Genomic DNA, 21,327 nt, shown 5'->3' on the forward strand with positions numbered 1-21,327 from the left:
ATTGTATTGTATTGTTTTTTTGTTGCTTTTTTATAAGGTAAAGACATACCTTTGCTATTATCAGGAGCATAAAGTTGCATGTTATAACTGTTCAATCTAAAGAAAAGCAGCCGCGGAAATACAGACAGTGAGCGATACAAATTTACAATCAGTTAGGGATCAATTTGTGGCGGAGTTGCACTTTTTGACACACCGGTCGCCTTTTTATCAAAGTTTATTATTCGTATCAAACGTGTCCAAATAGCATCAAATTTGGCAGCGCGCAATCCTCGGGTCCCCCGGCAACACGCCCACCAAGTTATGAAGCAGGTGGGACGAACGCTTGGCAAGATAGGCAGAAGGACAAACCTGCGTACACACAGAGATCTCTGGAGTTCTGGTACGCCTTCAAATTGTTCCAGGCAGCTTCTGCAAATGTGTTTGTTCACCAGAAAGAAAGAAAAAAAAACGCGGCTATTGGGCAACAACAACAACAACAACAACAAACGCGTCAACAGAGCCCCTCGCGAAATGTGACACTGCGCTCCGTCTACCTTAATGATTTTTGATTTCTCCGACTCAGTCCTGCTAAAACAATAAAATCAGAAAGCAAACTCAATGGCACCGTGCAGACACCTTAATCACCTCCCTCCTTTCCTTCACCTCTCTCCAGGTGTATTTTCGTTATCCCTCCCCAGCGGCGAGCGACGGGGACCAGCGCAGCGTCAGCCACCAGCTGGTGCAGTGCGTCTACAAGAAAACCTCCTACCCCAGCCCCATACAGGTACAGCAACAGCACTTTTTTTTTTTTACACCCGAAACCGATCGGAGATCACGCCGACCGACACAGAACCCATCGTGTAACGTTCCTTACCTTCATGTTTCTTCCAGCTCCTGAAGGGGGTGGGAACCAAGTGCTGGGCTCCGGACGCCGAGTACGCCCTGCACTCCGTCTACCAGGGAGGACTGTTCGAGCTGAGGGCCGGCGACGAGCTCTTCGTCTCCGTCTCCTCCCCCACCATGGTGAACGCCGACGATTCCTCCAGCTACTTCGGCGCCTTCCGTCTGGACCTCTGAGAGGACGGGACGGGAGAAGGGAGATCAGATGGGGACAACGGATGGATAATGAGCGAGGGGGCCTTTTAAATGTCCATTGATTGGAGAAAAACAACAACAACAACAACAACAAAAAAGGGTCATTCAGACAGACAGAAGTGCGGGAGGTTGGCCTGGATTTCAGACCCGTTGGCCGGATACGTTGAAGGATGGAAGAGTTGGGGTTTGAAATATTCCCTCGAGCGATGACCACTGCAAGAGGACGGCGTGAAAGGGAAACTCCATTAAGAGAAACCTAACCAATCCAAGAGCCAGATTATACAGCGATAAATGTACAATCACGGAAAAGCTAAAATGTGAGGATATTGATTTACAGTTGATTCTTGAGGAGGGAATTTGCCGTTTTAATGTCAAATAGAGAAGCAAGCCGTGGGAAAACAATAAACAACAACAACAAAACACTCAAGGGCTTTCCCGCGAGATGAGAGTCGCCCAGAAAATTAGACCACCCTGCTGCCTTGTTTCCCAACTTAACACACGAATCTCGATGCATCTCCTCTGTCAACGGCCTGTCTCTGTCTCGCGGGAAGCAATCGGACCTTAGATTTGGATTCCTGGACCGAAGAATGTACACGGAGTAAAAAAACAAAACAAAAAAAACTCGATCCTCCGCATCGAAAGATGTGAGGGAGGACTGTCGAACCGTAGCAGAAGGAAAAAAAAAAAAAAAAAAAAAAAAAATCAAACCAAAGCAACAATTTGTGGAGTATAACTTTTTTTTTTTTTTTTTTTAAGCGTGCCATGAGAGTACTGTACATATGTATGGCTGAGAATGAGATTTAAACAATGAACTGTGGTGATTTTTATTTTTTAAGAAATTCATATGTATTTTACTATGACTGGACTTAAAACCACTCGGGCTATCTGTGGACTATCTACTCGCTACGCTAAAAAAAAAACTGTGGAGTTGATGCAACGGCTTGTAGCGGAGGACGAGGATTTGCCTCTTTTCGCTGGACACCGAAAACAAACTGTGTAAAAGAGGCAAGGGCTTTTTTTTTGTTTTTTGTGTGTGGGGGGGGGGTGGGGGTGGGGGGGGGGAAGGGGGTCAAGAGCCTGCAAGAAAAAGAGGAATGAAAACAAGGAGGAGGAAAGAGGCCGAAACCTTGTAAATGGCAAGAAGAACGAGCCTGGCAGAGGAAGATGAAAGGAAGAGAGAGAGAGAGAGCGAGCGAGCGAGAGACGTGGGTGTTATGCAGTCGGACCAGTCGTTTTTCTGTTTTTCTGGCGTTGTTAAGCTCTCATCTCCTCTCTTTTCACTTCCCCTCTGTTTTTTTTTTTCTCCCCCCTCTCTTTTCATGTGAACAGTTCTATCTTTTCTCGTCTTTCTGGTCGAGCCTGTGAAGCCGCCTCATTGTTGAGTTTAAGGATCAGTTAAGCAACCGGCCCTGAAAACAACAAACACAAGACCGAGGCGGCAGAAACACGTGCGACCGAGGGCTCGTTGCACAATCACAAACATTCAACTTCTTCTTTTTTTTTTTCGACCGAGACGCTTTTAATCTTGATATCCAGACACGGGTTGAGTAAACAAATCCAGAACTGGTGCCATCGCAAAAAAAAAAAAAGTCCGCTGGGGAATTTGAAGGTGCACGAATCGGAGCGGAGTCGACTCTTTCTGTAAGCCTGCACGTGCATTTAGCACAGACGCCCAAAGTAAAGGATTCGACATTTTGGGGAACACACTTTTACGTTCGGTGCCTTTTAAAAAAACAAAAAACACATTTCTTTTAAGCGTGGCACAAACACGTGACGAGGGGAAAGGGCTCGCTCGCCGGCAGGAAGGTTTCGGTTTAGACAGAGCCAGGTTCGCTGCCCCCTTCCTCCTCCCCTTATTTCCACCTTTATAGCGCAAAGCAAATCTCACGGCCTCGCAGCTGTCGCTTCATATTTAATGGCGAGTCGAGTAAATGGTGACAACATCCACATCTGGTGGCAAGGAAAATAAACAGAAAACGATTTGACGTCTCGGTGCCCAAACTGTCGTCTCTTTCAAACTGAAACAAACAGCTGACTGAACACGGCCACGTAAGTAACAAAAAGAAAAAAAAGAAAAGGACATTTGGAGACATGGACCGCGCGCAGACTCAACTCGTATATCTTCTGTTTTTTGTTTTCTTTTATCCTCCGGCACGTACGTGTGCTTATTTACGCAAATAAAGGAGATTCACACATCATCTCGCACTATCCAGAACGGCCTGTGCTCCGCAGACACGCACATCATCCAGTGTCCCATCCAGCGGAGAGGACGGACGCGCACGCGCACACGCACACACACACACACACACACACACACACAGACACACACCTCCCCGTGTCACCTGGTCAGCACCGATCAGGCCATGCAGTGCACGTACTTATACTACTTTTTTCAAAGGGCCCGGTTCACAAGGACAACGCAGAACAAACAAAAAAACAAAAAACGAGGTCAAACAAAAGGACAAACACCTTCCTTTGTTTCCCTCGATTTGTTTTTCCTTGAAAGATGAGGATTTATTATTTTTCTCAGCACCTCCTCCCGTTCACATGCCTCACGCCCGTGTGTATACTCTACTCCATTGCAAGGTCGCAAAACACATCCCGTTTATTTTTCCGCTCGGCGCACAAAATTGGAGGCAAATTTCATTTCGTGTCCGATTGTTGTTTTAGCCGCTTTCTTTCTTTCTTTCTTTCTTTCTTTCTTTCTTTCTTTCTTTCTTTCTTTCTTTCTTTCTTTTTTTTTTTTCCGCACCTGGTCACGTTCCTGTCGCGCATACCGAGCTCGCACTCCGACTGCTTATTATCCAGGGTTAACTTCAACAGTCGTGATGGTAACCGACACACACACACACACACACACACACACACACACACACACACACACACACACACACGCGCGCGCGCGCGTATTGTAACAGCCTGAACCCCTCCGCGCTTGCCGGGGGAAGCCTTTGCATTGAATGTGTAATGAGCTGTGTTTGTACCGGACAGTTTTGTAGCTGTGAACACGTGTAGCACAGTGTTGCCAAGAAAATAAACAAATATCTGAACTTTGCCTGTGTACGTGAAGATTTGCAGCACGGTGTGGCAAAAAGTGGATTTTACTTCAGCCGAAGAGACACTTCTGCCGCTGCACATTTAACTGGAGGCATGCCGGGAATCACGGCGTCGGCAATTTGAACGCCAAAGGACATCTGTGGTAATCATTGAAAGTAAAACTGGTATAAAAATCGGTTGAAAAGCTTGTTTTTAGACATTGAATTAACATATTTCAGCACTTAGGACGTTCGCACTGTCATTGAGTAATATAAATGCTTCAGGAACACCAGCGGTATGTACTCCAGATCGGCGGTTCCCAACCAGAGCCCTTCCAGGAGATCACAATGTAGGAAATGAGAATGTAAGTAATACAAAAAATAATAAAGTTCTGCTGCACACATTTATTCAGTATGTGTGAGTTTGCTCTGACACCTGTTTTCTTTTTTCTTATATTTGGTCAAATGTTCAACGGTGTCTGTTTGATTTTTGCAAACCATGAACCAGACTCCGGGTTTTGTGAGTTGAATCGGATTTGGCTGTTCCATCCGAAGATTCAGTCACTCTGTGTTTCCCATACGGGATAATTCGGCAATCATAAAGTTTCACTGTTTGCTTTCTTTTGTCTCCGTGTCCGCTGCTGGCTGAGTCGAAGACTGTCCAGAGAGTGGACGTAGCTGCCGGGTCTGAAAAATGGCCCCTTGTGGGATTAATAAAGTATCTATCTATCTATCTATCTATCTATCTATCTATCTATCTATCTATCTATCTATCTATCTATCCATCTATCTATCTATCTATCTATCTATCTATCTATCTATCTATCTATCTATCTATCTATCTATCTATCTATCTATCCATCTATCCATCTATCTATCTATCTATCCATCTATCTATCTATCTATCTATCTATCTATCTATCTATCTATCTATCTAATCTATCTAATCTATCTATCTATCTATCTATCTATCTATCTATCTATCTATCTATCTATCTATCTATCTAATCTATCTATCTATCAATCTACCAATCTATCTATCTATCTATCTATCTATCTATCTATCTATCTATCTATCTATCTATCTATCTATCTATCTATCTATCCATCTATCCATCTATCTATCTATCAATCTATCTAATCTATCTATCTATCTATCTATCTATCAATCTATCAATCTATCAATCTATCTATCTATCTATCTGTCTATCTGTCTATCTGTCTGTCTGTCTGTCTGTCTGTCTATCTATATCTATCTATCTATGGCCAACACCTTAGCGTGCAATACCACCGAGGTCCGCTAGGGGGTTGGCTCCAAAAAGCCTCCAGTCAATCAATACATTCAGTCATAATGGTGTCATTCACCAAAGTCACTCCCTCTTATTAAGTTTTCTGGTGATCCATCTGAAAATAACCCTATCCCATTAGATGTTAGGTCTCAAAACGAAGGGGGGGGGGAGGGGGTCTGTTTGATTGACAGGCCTGTGGTGCAGTCAGGTTTTCGCGCTTTGGGTGGGCGGGGCCTCGTGTCCTCGGGTTTTCCAACCACATCAAGTCCGATCCACCGCTGGCTCCTCCCCCAGCTCGTCCAAATATGGTCACTCCCGGTTCCAAAAAAGCAAGATAGCAACAACCAAAACACCAGACCGCAGGCTTCAGAGCGGCGGTTCAGAAACCAACGTCGCTGCTTGTTTGCAATCCAAAGCACTTTAAATCATAAAGGATGTTTTACAAAACCCTTTTCCGTCAAATCTAGTGTTGTTCTAACCCTGACATCTAAACAGCTTTTGACTTCCTAACCTACAAATCCTTCCCCCTCTCCCCCCCCGAGATGTTTCACTCCGCTGAGGTCGAGGAGATCTCACCGCTGTCTGCGGTAGACCCCTGACCTTTGACCAGCGGGGTGCAGAGGAGAGGAGAATACCTCCAGAGATCCATAAAGCCTGCTTTTAAAAAGTTGGCAGTTGTTCTGTTGGGATTTTATTTATCGATTACAGTTTTTCGGGCCCAACTCGTGAATCCCGCTGGTTGGTTAATCAAGTTCGTGCACTTGGAATGTTTTGCATTTGCAGAACCCTGCGGTTTGAACTGTCACGAAACATTTACTTTCTGTTAGATGACAAATAAATAAGCCACAGGTCCACATGCTGTCACACTTTGTTCCAATCAGCCCAACAATTCGAGACGTGGTCATCAGATGCTCTGACACAAACACCAAGTATTTCATTGTCACGAGTAGCAGATGGCGGTTCAAGATGTAGGTCAGTCCACGCTCAACCTACTGCATTCCTGAAGACTCGAGAGCGTTTATAACTTTTACAAGAGAAGCGTTCCCGCAATTATTGCACTTTAGTACTAACCCTATTAGAGTCAACATAATAAGGATAACAAAAACAACAAAAAAACGCATTTACACCGACAGGCATTTGCAGCTTAGTCCGGGAGCATTAAAGCAGTGAGGTCTGTTTCTGTTTTGCAGCTTACATTTGAAATCAAAGACAGACGAGCAAGGTGTTCGTGTCCGTTGGAATGACCAGGTGTTTCGCCCACTGACTTTCTAAAAGTAGTTTCAGAAGCCGCCGCTTCCGGGTTGGAAAGCCGCATCGCCACAGCAACCCATGCAGATATGTTGGTGACGTGAAGAAAAAAATGAATCCGATTTGCCTGCAGTCGGTCTGAACAAATCCTACAAGCGCCACGACGGTGCACCTGTAACCATCCACCTTCAGACGGCACTCTCATCTCAAAATTCACCTCGAAAACAAAAACAACAACAACAACAACAACAAAAACCACAATGCAGACACCGGAAGAAGATGGAAAAGTTGCCGGCCAGTCAGGTCGGGTTCAAATCTAAGACTTCACTTCTAACCACTGAGCCACAGTTCTGCCCAAAGAAATGTTTCAAAGCACCGCCAAAGTTACAGCCTGCAGGAGCATCATCTAATATCTGGGAGTTCTGGAGCGAGTGAGTGTGAGTGAGTGTGAGTGAGTGTGAGTGTGAGTGAGTGTGAGTGTGAGTGTGAGTGAGTGTGAGTGTGAGTGTGAGTGTGAGTGAGTGTGAGTGTGAGTGAGTGTGAGTGAGTGTGAGTGTGAGTGAGTGTGAGTGTGAGTGAGTGTGAGTGTGAGTGAGTGTGAGTGTGAGTGAGTGAGTGTGAGTGAGTGTGAGTGTGAGTGAGTGTGAGTGTGAGTGAGTGTGAGTGTGAGTGAGTGTGAGTGTGAGTGTGAGTGAGTGTGAGTGTGAGTGAGTGTGAGTGAGTGTGAGTGTGAGTGAGTGTGAGTGAGTGTGAGTGTGAGTGTGAGTGTGAGTGAGTGTGAGTGTGAGTGAATACTGACATTTAAAACTAACACTTCCAGGTTCGTGGTCTGCTGTGAAGCCAACGTTCGGCCAGTTCAAATCAGTTAAAGTTTGAACGATACCGCCGTTTAACTTGGCAGGTCACCGCGTATTATTAAATTATGGCCGTTTATGCGTTTCCACCGTGTGTAAAATATTCTTTTCTATCTGTAATTATATCTGGTGTGTTTTTGTTGCGTGCGGCTTTGCAACAAAAATGTACAAAAAAGAGGTTTTGGACAACGGCTAACGGCATTACAGTAGAAGACGCCAGACCACGAGTCAAACTCGGTTGTCCATCGCACCCGGACGAAGATCCTGAGCAGTCGCCGCGTGTTGAATCGGCAGCCGGAGCAGTTTCTATCTGGGTTTGGTTTTCGAGCTCCCGTCCAAGACTAATGCTGATTCGATTCGCTTAACAAGATTATATATTTCAGAGGGAAGTACATCACAAGTGCAATTTGAGGTTTTCCAAAAGCAGCAGTTTGTCTTTGCTTTGATTTTTACACGAAAGCTGGAAAGCTGGAAAGCTGCTCAGATGCCTTTACCATTTCTTCCCAAAACACAGTGTAGCTTTGAGAACCAATAAACATGCTGAAAAGATATTTTTCCTCATAAAACATTTGCACAGATGAACATTATTGCAGCCATCTTCCTTATTTTTATTTTTTTAAGATTCCAAAGAAAATCAAATCTTTTCCTTTACCCGACATGTCCTTGTGGTGTTTTTTGTCTTTTTTTTTTTTCCAACATGCTAAAAAATTAAACAAGCCCACCTAATACGCCGGCAACCTCGTTGCTGAGCGTTTCCACTTTGGAACTTTAGTGCAATATCAAAAACACAGATTCCACCAGTCAAGCTTTCATACATCACAAACCTAAAGAACCAATCCTGTCAACTTGTGGGCGGGGCTATCTACCTCATCGAGCTGCAGAGCAGTGGGTGGAGATGGAGGTGGGGACTATTTGCATATTATTAGATCTGCATGTACTGAACACAGTGGCCACCTCCAGGGCTGAACAATGAAGCCAATGCAGAAGTGCCGAAAGCTGCAGTTCCTGAAATGGCCACTCGAGGCGACAAAAACAAATCGATGTTAAAAAGCCCAACTTTACAGCACAGATAAACATGTTTACAGCCTGGTGCAGCAAACACGTTTGGTCCTAACTGTACGAGAGGGGGGGGGATTTGTATATAACTCCCCTGTTTAAATTGTATTAAGGCTTTACGATGTGCCTGATCTTTCCATTTTTTTGGATAAGCCCAGAGTACAGCACCGTCCCGGGACCCCAGCTTCAAAACTGCTCTTCAGGAAACCTGCAGGTGGCATCAACGAGGTTATGTCCATTTTTTTATGTCCAATCTATGGTACTGAAGGAAGTCGAAGGTGTTAAGTTCCAATAATTCACTCTAAGACATTAGGGGAGGTTTTTTTTTTTAATTTACAAAAGAAAAAAGAAAAGAGAAGAGTTTTTCGGGCTTTAATCAAAGCCAGAGGAGGAATTTTAACACCATCAGTAAATTTGCAGAAAAACCACAAACCAGACTGTTAGATATTAGAGTTTAATCCCGGTTTCTGCTATTTTTTTTTTTATTTAACCAATTTCATCATTGTGTTTCTACAGAATTGGTTCCCCGGCCTCTCCAGGTGTGACTGACTTTTCTTTTTCCCACACCATCTTCAACAAACATCTGCAACAAACATCTGCAGCTTGTAAAATAACTCCCTCTGGCAGGAACGCCTTTTTTTTTTAATTTATTTTTTTTAAAACAGTTGCTGGTTCACCACAATAAGTTTGGAGCGTATCGATTTTGCCGTGATGTCATGTTGCTGGCACCGACACAGCCCAACACACGGACGCATCACAATCAGATGAGTGACAGTTTTCTAGTGAGCGTAACGTATTTCTGCTGCGATACTTTGTCTGATCACCGAACGATAAAAACGATGTTTGTAGTGTTTGGCAAATTTACCAAACGTGGCAACTGAGGAGGGTAAATTAAATCCAGACCTCCGGAACTTTCTATTTCAGAATCAGTTGGAGAAAAAAACATAACCGTGTTTGGACTGTTGTGCATGCGAGGATCCTAACCTTAAATCAGAGCGTGGAAAAACTCCCCTCGGAGAGGTGAGGAAAGGAAAATCGCTCCCACATTTCAGGACTGAAACTGTACAGAGCTCAAATAATTAAAATACGACAACTCATATTTAGCAAACAAAAAAGGAACTGCATACCAAAGATGCAATTTCAAACCACAGTTCTTATTTTTTGGCTGGTTTTCTTTGATCCTGTGGTCCTCCAGCTTTGTATCGTCAGAGACTGAGCAGCTCCACTTGTGTGACTAAAAAAAAAAAAAAAAAAAGGAACTTCGTGCTTATTGTCACCATCTCAAATTTCCCATTCAATTTATTTTCCCTCCACAACTAAACTGGCAATGCCACCTTTATTTCGTTAAGTTGGATAACTTTCATCTGTGATTTCCATGCCATCTTTAAATTCGTACCACTCCTCTAAAACGCAGTCTGTGAATGAAGATATTGTTCAACGCATTTTCTTAAAATCACATCTGGGTAGCACCCGAAGACTGTATCTGTAAAGTTTGGCTGATTGTCTTTCAAAATAAAAGTTCCTTCCTGTTATTTTGTGCTCAAATAAAGTGCCTACTGTCAGACAGGAGAGTCAGCGCCACGTCATTTACTTATTTTATATAACCCTCATTCAGTCCTTTTTAGTTTTGTTTTCTTTTTTAATTTGATTTAATTGTTTCAAGTCTATCTGATTTGCTTTAATTGTCTTTAATACTGTGGAGCACTTTGGACATCATATGTTGGGTATAAATGTGCAATTATCATATTATGATCCATTAATATAACTAAACTAACTTGGCCTTTTCATATGGGGATTTCTCTTCTCTACAGGAAGGTTTGTTTTGGCAGGAAGATGGAGATCTTTTGGTAAATTACGCTGAAAATTGAAATAATTTCCCCAAATTATACAAATTGACTAAGTAATAGTGGCTCTGAAACAACTCTGAAATGTGATCTCTTCATTTGGGACCCAGAATCCCAGAACAATCCCGGAGAGCGGCTGTGATCGGCCACAATGGCACACCGATGCGCGTACTGTGTGTGCATGTAATCCACCGTTTGCCTCCATCGACTCCCTCGAGCTTTTATAACAACAAATGTGCTTTAAATCAATTTGTCGGGGGTCAAAGGTTAATCCAGAACTGAGGCTCACCTTTTGTTCTGCGTCTTTGACCACCTGGGGACGTCCCTGTAATTTGTGATAATTGCAGTCCAACAGTAATTGCGAGCCTGCGTGGATTTATCGAAATTCCAGCAGACTGCCGGCCCGGTGTTTAGTTCGGTCTCTTGAGAATACGCTGATCCTGCGCAAACTGCAGCAGTGATTTGGCTTTTGGCAGGAAACGTATAATTGAAAACTGTAATACGGACGCGAGGGTGAAATTAAAGAGGGAATGTTTCGTTTTACTTTATAGAGCAAACTTTGGCTCCGGCTGAAGCTAAATGACAATGTTCACACGCTGGGTTACAAATGTGCAAGCGGACTGTTTTGCAACGACCTTACGAGCAAAAAAAACCCAAACAAACAAAAAAAACGTCCCAGCGTTATCTCGTTGGCGTTTCATCAATCAGGAAGACGCCTCTCAAACAGATCTACAACCTTTTGATCTCGCGGTTGTTTTTCACTGCTTGTCATATCATGTCAGCGCTACGTGACCCCCGAATGTACGCAGCAGGGAGACGAGAGCAGGAGGAAGGAAGCAAGCGGAGAAGGTTCAGACGGCGTCCCGTCTAACCCCAATACAAGTTTCCCAGGATCCAACGAGGCGCTACGTAGAAGATAAAACCAGCAGCTGGCTTTCTGTGGACCAGAGAGAGAGAGAGAGAGACACACACACACACACACACACACACACACACACACACACACACACACACACACACACACACACACACACACACACACACACACACCGAATACCAGCAGCGTGTTCTTAGTTGTGCAGGACCTCAAAGTCATCAAAACCAAAACCAGCTTTCACACCGTTCGACTCATAAACCAAGACACGCGCATGCAGGCTGGATTTTGGTTCAGCTCAGTCGTACTGCAGCTCTCTCGCATGTTATCCTCTCGATGCTACTTAAAGACTTGACCCGATGCCCGGGGGGGAAAACACACACACACACACACACACACACACACACACACACACACACACACACACACACACACACACACACACACACACACACACACACAAAACGCAGTACGCGAGGCCAAAACAACCGACGATCTGCATTTTTTTTTCCGGACCGAAGTTGGCCGGTGCCGAGTCAGCTAAACAAAAAAAAAAGACCCGAAGAGAAGTAAACTGGATTTGCAAAAAATCATGCAAACCCATAATTTCATTAAAAATAGAACCGAGCCAACATGTCAAATGTTAAAACTGATAGATTGTATTGTTTTATGTATTTTATAACGCATGCTCATTTTGAGTTCTCCAGTTGCAAAGTGACATGAGATGCGAGTTTTTTTTTTTTTTTTTTCTCATTCTCATGTTAGTTAACGGAAACATGTCGCGGTGGGCCTTCAGGCACCGTGAATTTACTTCCCTGGGATGATCCCCCGCCGTCGGAGGTCGCAGACGCCTGACGGGGGGGGGGGGGGGGGGGGGTCCGGGATCAGTTAACAACAGCACTGCGAGATGTAGTCGAAACAACAGGTGGGGGGGGGGGGAATCAGACCAGTGTTGCAACAGCTTTTCAGAGTAGCAAATAAAACAACAACAAAACATATTTTCATATTATATGTTTCATATTTTGCAGGGTTTCCACCGCGATAAGAAAAAACAGAGCAACGGCAGCTTTTTCACCGGATTCCTCCGGTCGTTGCGAGTACCGCGCGTCGGCGATGGCCGCCGACGGCTTCTAACCACAAAAAAAAAACGAAACAAAGCACCTGAACGCGCCGTCGGGTTCTCAGCGGGATCGGCGGCATTACGTGGAGTTTACTGGGAATTGTTCCAAAAAAAAAAATCGGGCCGAGCAGCGACCGTAAATGCTAAATACCAGATCGCATTGCATCATGGGATTTTAGCAACCGTACCAGTGAAGTGGCCAGTTTGTCTTTTTAAAAAAAAAATATTGACAATTTTTTTTCTGCAAATTAACAGAAGTGATTTTTAGACAGTGAATTGTTTTGAAGTTTGAACAATGAAAGGGGAACATTACAGCCTTTAAATGTTATAAACTGCAGCAGACTGACGTCTTGATTAATGGAGAACAGTCGTATTGCTGACTTATCTACGTTTCCCCGACCCCATGTGTTTTCATAGGAGCATTAACAAAAGTCAGATTGCTTTTTTTTTTTTTTTTTTTTTTAACCTGCCTCCCTCATCCTCCCCCCGTCCCGGCCCCCTCCATTATACAGCACCACCCTTCCTAACGCACACACACACACACACACACACACACACACACACACACACACACACACACACACACACACACACACACACACCACTTAGTCACCTACATACAACGGTTATCTCCATATCAGCATTCTCTCCATTTTGCACAACTTTCCCTGCGTTTCCCTTTCTCACACACACACACACACACACACACACACACACACACACACACACACACACACACACACACACACACACACACACACACACACACACCACAGCGCTGCCACACACCCGTCATATCAACAGTGCCGCCGTTCTCCCCGCGTCTCCTGCATTACCCAACATACTCTGTTTTCCTACGAACCAGCCAGGAAATTAGTTTTATAAAGCTGGACAGGGCGCACGCATACACACACACACACACACACACACACACACACACACACACACACACACACACACACACACACACACACACACACACACACACACACACACACACAAAACCCAAAACATCCTGAAGAGACTAAGTGGGGCCAGACAGGCGCTCAACCTGACACAACACACACGCAAACTTTTTTTTTTTTTTTTTTTTTTTTTAGCAGAACAATACTTGTGCTTCCACCCCGCTGCCCCGACTACCGGCCCATTGGGAACGGGAATTTCAGCATCAGTGGGAGTGGTGCGATCAGAGTACCTTGCAGGGCACCTAAACAATGCAGTTATTCCTGCAGCGCGACAACAAACACTATTAGGCCTTTGATAAGGTCTTTAAAGCGGCTCTGCTGGGCACACAAAAGGGTTTTGTCGCAGGAAGCGGCAGGAGAAAGAATGAAACGCCGTGTGGCTCCCAGTCGCCGCCTTTTCACACGCAGGCCGGGACGCTCGGAACGACGCCGAAATTCACAGCGTTCGCGGCGGCTGTGAGAAGAAAAGAAAAAAAACGACGGCGGCACAATGAGGTGACGATCGGCACCAACCGACTGGACGCGTAACGATGAGAAAGGAAGGAGGACGAAGAGGAGGGTGGAGGAAGAGGTTCACCAAGCAGAGCTGATCGAACGTCGTCAGCCAGTGTTGCGGAAACATCACGAGAGAGCACCGAGGCACTGAAGACACGTTCGAGCCACTTACAAATGGATAACACTGAATTTTGCATTTCTATTTTATTAATCTGGTTATTCATTGCTTCTTCTTTGGTAATCCTTTAGTTCTTGGTCTTGTTTTTGCCCCATAATTGACTTTTTATTGGTTGTTTATTATATTTTTCTGTCTTTTGATGATAATGTTTTATGTGGCGAGCTGCCGGATTTTTTTTTTTTTTTTTAACGCTCCATGTAAAGGACCTACCCGTGTTTTTATTCTTAATTTGACTTTTTTTTTTATTATTATTATTTACTGATCATTTATGTCCTCATGCGGCTTAATATCATTTTTCATTTAGTTTTGTCTTTAATAACCAAAATATTTCAAGTCTATCTGACTTCTTTGTTTCCGTTTGAAGTCATGCCGCACTTCGGTTTAACTTTCGTTGTATTGAAATGTTCTTTCAGGTGATTTTTTTTTTTTTTTTCTAAAGTTGGTTTCTCATTAATCCAAAAATCTTTTGGAAGATGTACCGTTGTTTGATTTTTTTTATTTTTTTTTATTACAGCTGCACGAATCAGTATTTCCATAGAAAAAAAAAACATATTAAATGACGGCATGTGTTTGAGAGGAGTCGCTTGTGTAGACAAATCCACAAATAACGACCTATTTTAAGAAATAAATGGATCATTATTGGTTTGGTAAAACGGCCCTGGAAGAGGAATACGTTTGTGCTTCTTGATATTTTTTTGAAATATGGATCATTTATAGACGTGAACCAACATCTCTGGAGAGATTCAGAATCTGCTTTTCCTGTGTGGAAACTTAAAGAGAAAAATGGGGAGGGGTTTCTTCAGTCCGTCACGACAAGAAACTGAATATTATTTGGTTGTGGACGGTTAGTCGAAAAAAAAAAACAACAAAAAAACAAGACGTTTTGAGCTGCACGTCCAACTTTGGGAAACACGAGTCGACATTTTAGAGAAAACAGTAGTGAAAATAACTGTTTAGTTGCATCTCGGTAGGTAATAGCTTTCTAGGAAACTATCCTAACTGTCCTGCGGTTTGTCACGTCATTAAAATAAAACAAAAACATAAAATCAGAGTTTATTGAGGTGTTTTGTTTATAAATTGCAAAATGTCCTTTGCAGCCGATCCTGCACCAAATGAAGCGTAAACATAAACTCCATTATTGTGCTAGTGTTTAGAAAATTGTTTCCACCAGGCACGAAACAATGAAGCGCAATTTAATAGGAGTGTTGACGGGCGATTTAAATCAACACGTCTCTCCAGGTGTCCGGTGAAAAGACGTCAAAAGGATTCATCGCGGTGCCGTCGCTCCGGATCGTGTTTACGCTGCACAGATGCTTCCAGTTGTTGTTTTGTTTTTTTTTGTTTTGTTTTTTCCCGGCTGACATTTCATCCCCGCCCAAACTTCTCTCAATTCTTCTTTTTTTTTTTTTTTTTAATCAGAACGTGCTTACCAGACAGAAAAGCGCAGAGCCAGACAAGCGTGTTAATAATCGAGCGAGCAACAGCTGATTGACGTGCAGCTCCTTCCGGTTGTGTTGCCGCTGAGTGTTTTGGATAATGCGTGTTATTTGTAACACCTGTGTTTCCTACTACAGCAAGCCAAAATGTCCAAAAAAAAAATGTCTAGTTTCATTTATCTCGCCGGGAGTCTGTTGAGGCAGGATTTTGAACTTTATATTCTTCTTTTTTTCTTTTCTTTTCTTTTTTTTTAGCTTGAGATAAACTCATTTAATCAAGAACATAACCTGCATGCTGCCAATGGAAGGAATTATTCAGATTTTTTTTTTTTTTTCAGGTGAAACACGTTTATTTCGTTAGACTGCGATCCAATACGGTCATGGACTTCCAAGAAACACAGTTTTAACCCGATGGGATCGTTTTCATGCCACAAAATGTTCCTTAAAATGGAAATTCAGAGAGACAATTAAGTTTTCTTATACTTTGGGGCCTGCTTGGCCAAATTCCATTCATAGAAAACAACAGAATGAAGGTTAAATAAACCAACATTACTTCCAAAATGAAGAAATGACCAAATCCTTCATCAAACTGAAAGCGGACAACATAAGCAGCTTTTTATATTTTAATATTGTCCATATAGCAGCCCTTTAAAAAAAAAAAAACACTTTAATATCTGTGTGGGGATAAGATGAAAGAGAAGAATAGATGAGGTCGAGTGCGTCAAACAGCTGGAAGTCCTTCCATGAACTTTGAAAAAGCGCCTGGTTTTATGCAGAAATAGGTTTATATTGCAGCTCGGGGGACGTAAACTGGCTCCGTTGCACTCTATGACCTCAATCTTTCGTTTCCAGCGTCAGTGGAGGAAAAAAAAACAAAATACAAAACAGGAGTGGAACAACATTAAAAACCCGACGCGCCCGCGGACCTGCTCTTCTGGCTCGTCACGCCGAAGAACGACTCGATCCAGGCTTCTGGACGCTCGGGGAGCCCCGATAGGTGATGTTTCTGGGGTTAAATGAAAAAAAAAAACCCACCGGAGAGAATATAAAGTCATGCAGCACTTGGCATCATTTTAGATTAGTTCCAGAGTATGTCTTGGCCCCCGCGGCCGTTTTTCTTTCTTTCCGTTCCCCCCCCGCCGCCACCCCGCCGCCCTCCTTCTTCTCTGGATTCAATCCCGCTTTTTTCACCTCCTTAAAAACTGTCATTTTGATCAGGAGTTCAAATCATTTTGGCCCGCGAGCTCCTTAAAATGAAGCAGCGCCCGCTTGCGTCCGAGCCGTTTCATTTGATTAAGTACCAGCGAGAGCCAAAAAGGCTAAAGCAAAAAAAAAAAAACTCGCGGCCCCGTCGCCGCAAGAAACTAATTCGGGGCGTAAATAATACAATTTCATGGTAGCGGTTCCACGAGTCGCCGACACAACTCGGGAATTAAAAGGTGCAAGTTGTACCAGAGCGACACGCTGTTTTTGAGATATTTTCAGACTGGCTCATCATTTTGGGGTTTTTTTTTCACACTCTTAAAAGCTTCTTGTAAAACTTCCAAATATCACCGGGGCATAAGTTAGTTTGTCAACCTCTCTTGACTTTCCTTAAAAACAGAGACACACTTAAGTTCAGGAACAGTTCAGACTATTTAAACGCCAGTTCGCTCCGGTCCTGTCGGGAGTATTTCATTCTCCGAAACCTTTCGATTTTTGGGGAAACAACTGGCTTCGCCTCAACTTCCTGAAAAAAAAAACGACCCGGCGGCGCCTCTAAAGTTCACTTAATTATCGAGACATCGTGTGTTGTGCTCGGTCGCGCGCTCAATTAGCGCTTAGCTTAGCATCGGCGCGGGAGTTGCTTCGCCCGGATTTGCTAAAGGTAACAAAACTCCACCGAGCAGCACCGTCAAGGTTCACCAATCACCGGGTCACACATTATTGTTTCAACGGAGGCGTCGTGGGTCGCACTATTTCAGGGGCAGGCGGGGGGAAGCTAAGCCAACCAAGCTAAACATTTACGAGAGCGGTGTTGATCCTTCTGGTCTCCAACTAGAACAGGGGCGTCAAACGTACGGCCCGCGGGCCGGATCCGGCCCCGCCGGGGGGGTCCAGCTCGGCCCGCCGGGTGACTTTGCCAAGTGTGAAAATTACAGAAAGACATAAATTGCATTTCTATGAGAATATGGAGGTTTATGAGTACAAACGTTTTGTAATTTTTTTTTAAAATCGATCCAGTAATTGCTTCAAAAACTGCGTGAATGCGACGTCTGCTCCGGAGGAAGAAAGCGCTCGCTGCTCGGGAATCTGCAGAGGAGAGCCGGGGCAGATAAACAGCGGGCTGATGTCTGAGTTTTTGGTCTTTATGTTTCTAGTTTATTGTAGAAAGACCTTAAAACAGGGGTTCATCATCCAAAAAAACCTTCACCGATGATTTAAACACAGAGAAATATTGTCGTTATTATGCCGCGATTTCACCGGTCTGGCCCACTTGAGATCAAAAGTGGGCCGTATGTGGCCCCCCTCAACTAAAATGAGTTCGACACCCCTGAGCGAGAAGGTAAATGTTGGACCCGACCGTCGAGAAAACAGCGGAACTAATTCCCCCTGGTTTCATCTCGTGTCTGATGTTCGGTCGCGAAAAGGGTCGGCGTTGCTATAGCCTGCGTTACCCGAGCGGCAGCGGAGACGGCGGTGACACCTCCAATTGGGGCCGATTACCACACGGAAATGTTTTTGCTGCTTCGCAACGCGCGCCGAGACGACGGCGGGTCTGGGAACAGGACGGCTGACATGAGAAAAGGAAGAGAAAGACGGGAGGAAGTTCATCTGAGACGGACGACGGAAAAGAATCACGACACGGCGAAGAAACGGGGAAATCAAAAGCCGTGAGGCAAACGGGCTGCGCTTGCGCGCGTGTGTGTGTGTGTGTGTGTGTGTGTGTGTGTGTGTGTGTGTGTGTGTGTGTGTGTGCGTGCGCGCGTTGAGGTGTGAGAATGTCGAAGCCACGAGCAGGTCGGTAACTCGAGCCCCATGTGAAGTCTCAGCCGCAGGAACGAAGCTCAAGAATACACCGAGTCATTACTCGCTGACTACAATGCACTCACATTCCCCAACACACACACACACACACACACACACACACACACACACACACACACACACACACACACACACTAATTCAGTGACGGAAATGTCAACCACCAAACATGCAAAAACTGAATCCATACGCGCGCGCAGCCTCCCGTGTTCGGACCTCTGACTTCCTTCTCACAGAGATCACGCGGCCGCAAACGAGCTGCGACTCGCCGTCGGAGACGCCGAGTCGGCGCCGACCGCACCCCCCCCCCCCCAAATTTTTTTTTTCTAAAGTATAGATTATGTCATTTAAAGAACACGACGCATGCGTCACAGAAAACGATTCATATCGTTGATTTAATCCATCCTTTATTTTCCTAGTTCATCAATAATAGATCAGAAAATAGTAAAAAAAAAAAGAATTTTTTAATTTTTTTTATTAAGAGTCTAAAACGTAAAGTTTTGAGCTGAAACATTTGAATTTGTGGTATTTTGTGCCCCCCCCCCCCCCAAAAAAAAAGACCAAAACAGTTAAAAAAAAAGATCATCTATTGCGGCCTGAACGGTTTTAAGGAAACGTCAGCGTTACCGCTGTCGAACATAATTCGATTTCCTGGTCAATGGAGCTTTGGCTCACACTGTAAATGTGTAATATGTAATAATAAAAACAAATATGGGATCAGATTAAGATGAGTCCAAAAAAAAAGAAGAGAAGAAAGCAAATTGACGGAACACAAATTCGGTCTGAATGATGCAACACATTACGCATAAATCGTTTTCCCGTTCTCGTCGCACCTCATCATTGTTCAGCTCATGTTTTTGCTCTCCGCTCAGAACAGTTGACGTAAATGAACGATCGCGTGACGAGAACCGTTTCCCGCCCGAAAGCGAGCCGTAAAAAAAAAGTCCTCGACGTGATCGCCGGGGAAACGACGGCGCCACGCGTCTGGAGTTCAAATCAAACTCCACCCGGTGAATTTCAAGGTTATCGTACGATTATACAATCGCCTCTATTGGTTACTCTCGTTCGGACCAACAAAAAAAAAAACAACAACAAACAAACAAACAAACAAAAAACAGCCTGTGATCGTCTGGAAAACGATCTGAAACCAATGAGCGCAACTCTGAAGGCATTATTTCTCTGGCAGCGAGGAGGACAAATAAATTATGGGGAAAGCTGAGGCTGATTTGTGCGCCGGGGGTTTTATCTCGCGAACGCAATCGGGAACAGATGCTTTAATAGAGACGTGACAAAAAGCTGGCGCGCCGCCGCGAACGGAGTCGGGGCTCCCGGGACGTGTCACGCGTTTAGATTTTTAGATTTCTCCTCGTGCAGGCGAGTCCCATTAATTAAATCAGGCTCCGTTCGGATTAAATCTCCCTTTTGAAGTGCCGCGGCGTCGCCGTGGCGACAGTCCCTCCCGCTGCTTCATCGATCGGTTTGCTTCGCGGGGCGGGGCGGGGCGGAGGGAGAGGAGGGGGTGGGGTGGGGGGGGGGGGCAGAAGATAAACTACTACGTAAAGAAATTATACACTAAGAAAAATAAAGAATTTTGAAATTACATTTCACAAACGGAGTGAAAAAATATTGGGGGACTAAAGTCAAAACGCCGACACCGAAGAGCTGAAATTAGATTTCGTTCGATGTGACTTTATAAAACTTTGTTCCCGACATTTCGACCTCTGATATTCCGCCGTGGTCCGACAGCAGTGTAAAACGCCGCGCGGTGAATTCAGTTTGCCGTCCCGAGCTCCCAAAAACAACAACAACAACAACAAAAAAATCAAAGTTATCAATCGAAGGAAAAAAAACAGACACACCCGTTCACGTCGGTGAAATAATTTAGTGTGACAAACAATTTTTCACATTTACATAACTTAATTCATGTCATTTTTCTCTCTCTCTCTCTCGCGGACCTTCCACAGCTGCCCGGAGACACCTCCGTCAGGCGGGACGTGGTTGTTTGTTGGGTTTTTTTGTTGGTTTTTTTTGCAGCAGCATTGTCTGTGTGTGTGTGTGTGTGATTTTTGGATGAGAATATTAAATGCCATATTCCTAATCCGAGAGTCTGTATGGCAGGACGACTAACTAAAAAAAAAAAAAAGAGAGTTCCCAGGCTGTCGTCAAAGTCTTTGTGGAGTGTAGGTATGTGAATGTATAAGGTCCTCTTCTCTTCTCACGCTCCCGTGTCCGACGCCCCCGGGGCGGCACGGGGGGGGCGGTGAGCATCCATCAGCCCGGCCTCAAGAGTGCCCCGTCTGGGCTCGCCTGTGGCGGCCGGAGGGGGGGAAGGGGGAGGAGGCAGGCACGGAGCTCCCCGAACATCCCTTTGCGCCCCCCCCCTCCTCCCTCCCTCCCTCCACCTTAGTGTCTGCAGATACTGAGAAGCAACATGGCGAAAAGAGGAGAGAGTTTTTGCGTGCTGCGGTGAATCACGGCTCCCTCGCTCGGTTCGAGTTCCTTCGAAAAAAAGACAAACAAAAAAAACAAAAACAAAAAAAAGGGGGGGGGGGGGAAGAAAAAGCCAAAAGAAGCAGACGTGAAATACTCCGTTTGCCTCGTTTCGGTCCTGAACACGGCATCGGGTCCAGCGGAGTCAGTAAAAGATGAGTCATTGTTCCGAATCACGGAGAAAAATAAATCCATTGTTCCGGCAGCAGCCTGTACGAAAGCGAGGCCCGGCTTTCTCGGCTTTCTCTTTAAAAAAAAAATTAAAAGTTAAAAAAACAATAATCTAGGAGGGGACGGCGCGACGCGTTACCAGCTGGCGTCGCCGTATACGCGGTCCCATCCCA

At 44.6% G+C, this 21,327-nt stretch overlaps 1 protein-coding gene across 1 annotated transcript in view; it reads left to right on the forward strand.

Annotated features, from left to right (window-relative positions):
• Positions 1–3,757, forward strand: part of tnfsf10l (TNF superfamily member 10, like) — a 64,684-nt gene extending 60,927 nt beyond the window's left edge. Inside the window, exons 6-7 of the mRNA XM_069708064.1 lie at positions 653–763; positions 871–3,757. Coding sequence (XP_069564165.1) covers positions 653–763; positions 871–1,056 — 297 coding nt within the window. The 3' untranslated portion in view covers positions 1,057–3,757. The remainder of the gene's footprint in view (positions 1–652; positions 764–870) is intronic.
• The last annotated feature ends 17,570 nt before the right edge of the window (positions 3,758–21,327 follow it).

This window comes from Brachyistius frenatus, unplaced genomic scaffold (assembly GCF_029030835.1).
Source record: "Brachyistius frenatus isolate BFR_SWC_R1_liver_20210118 unplaced genomic scaffold, ASM2903083v1 Contig_73, whole genome shotgun sequence".
Lineage (NCBI taxonomy): Eukaryota > Metazoa > Chordata > Actinopteri > Embiotocidae > Brachyistius > Brachyistius frenatus.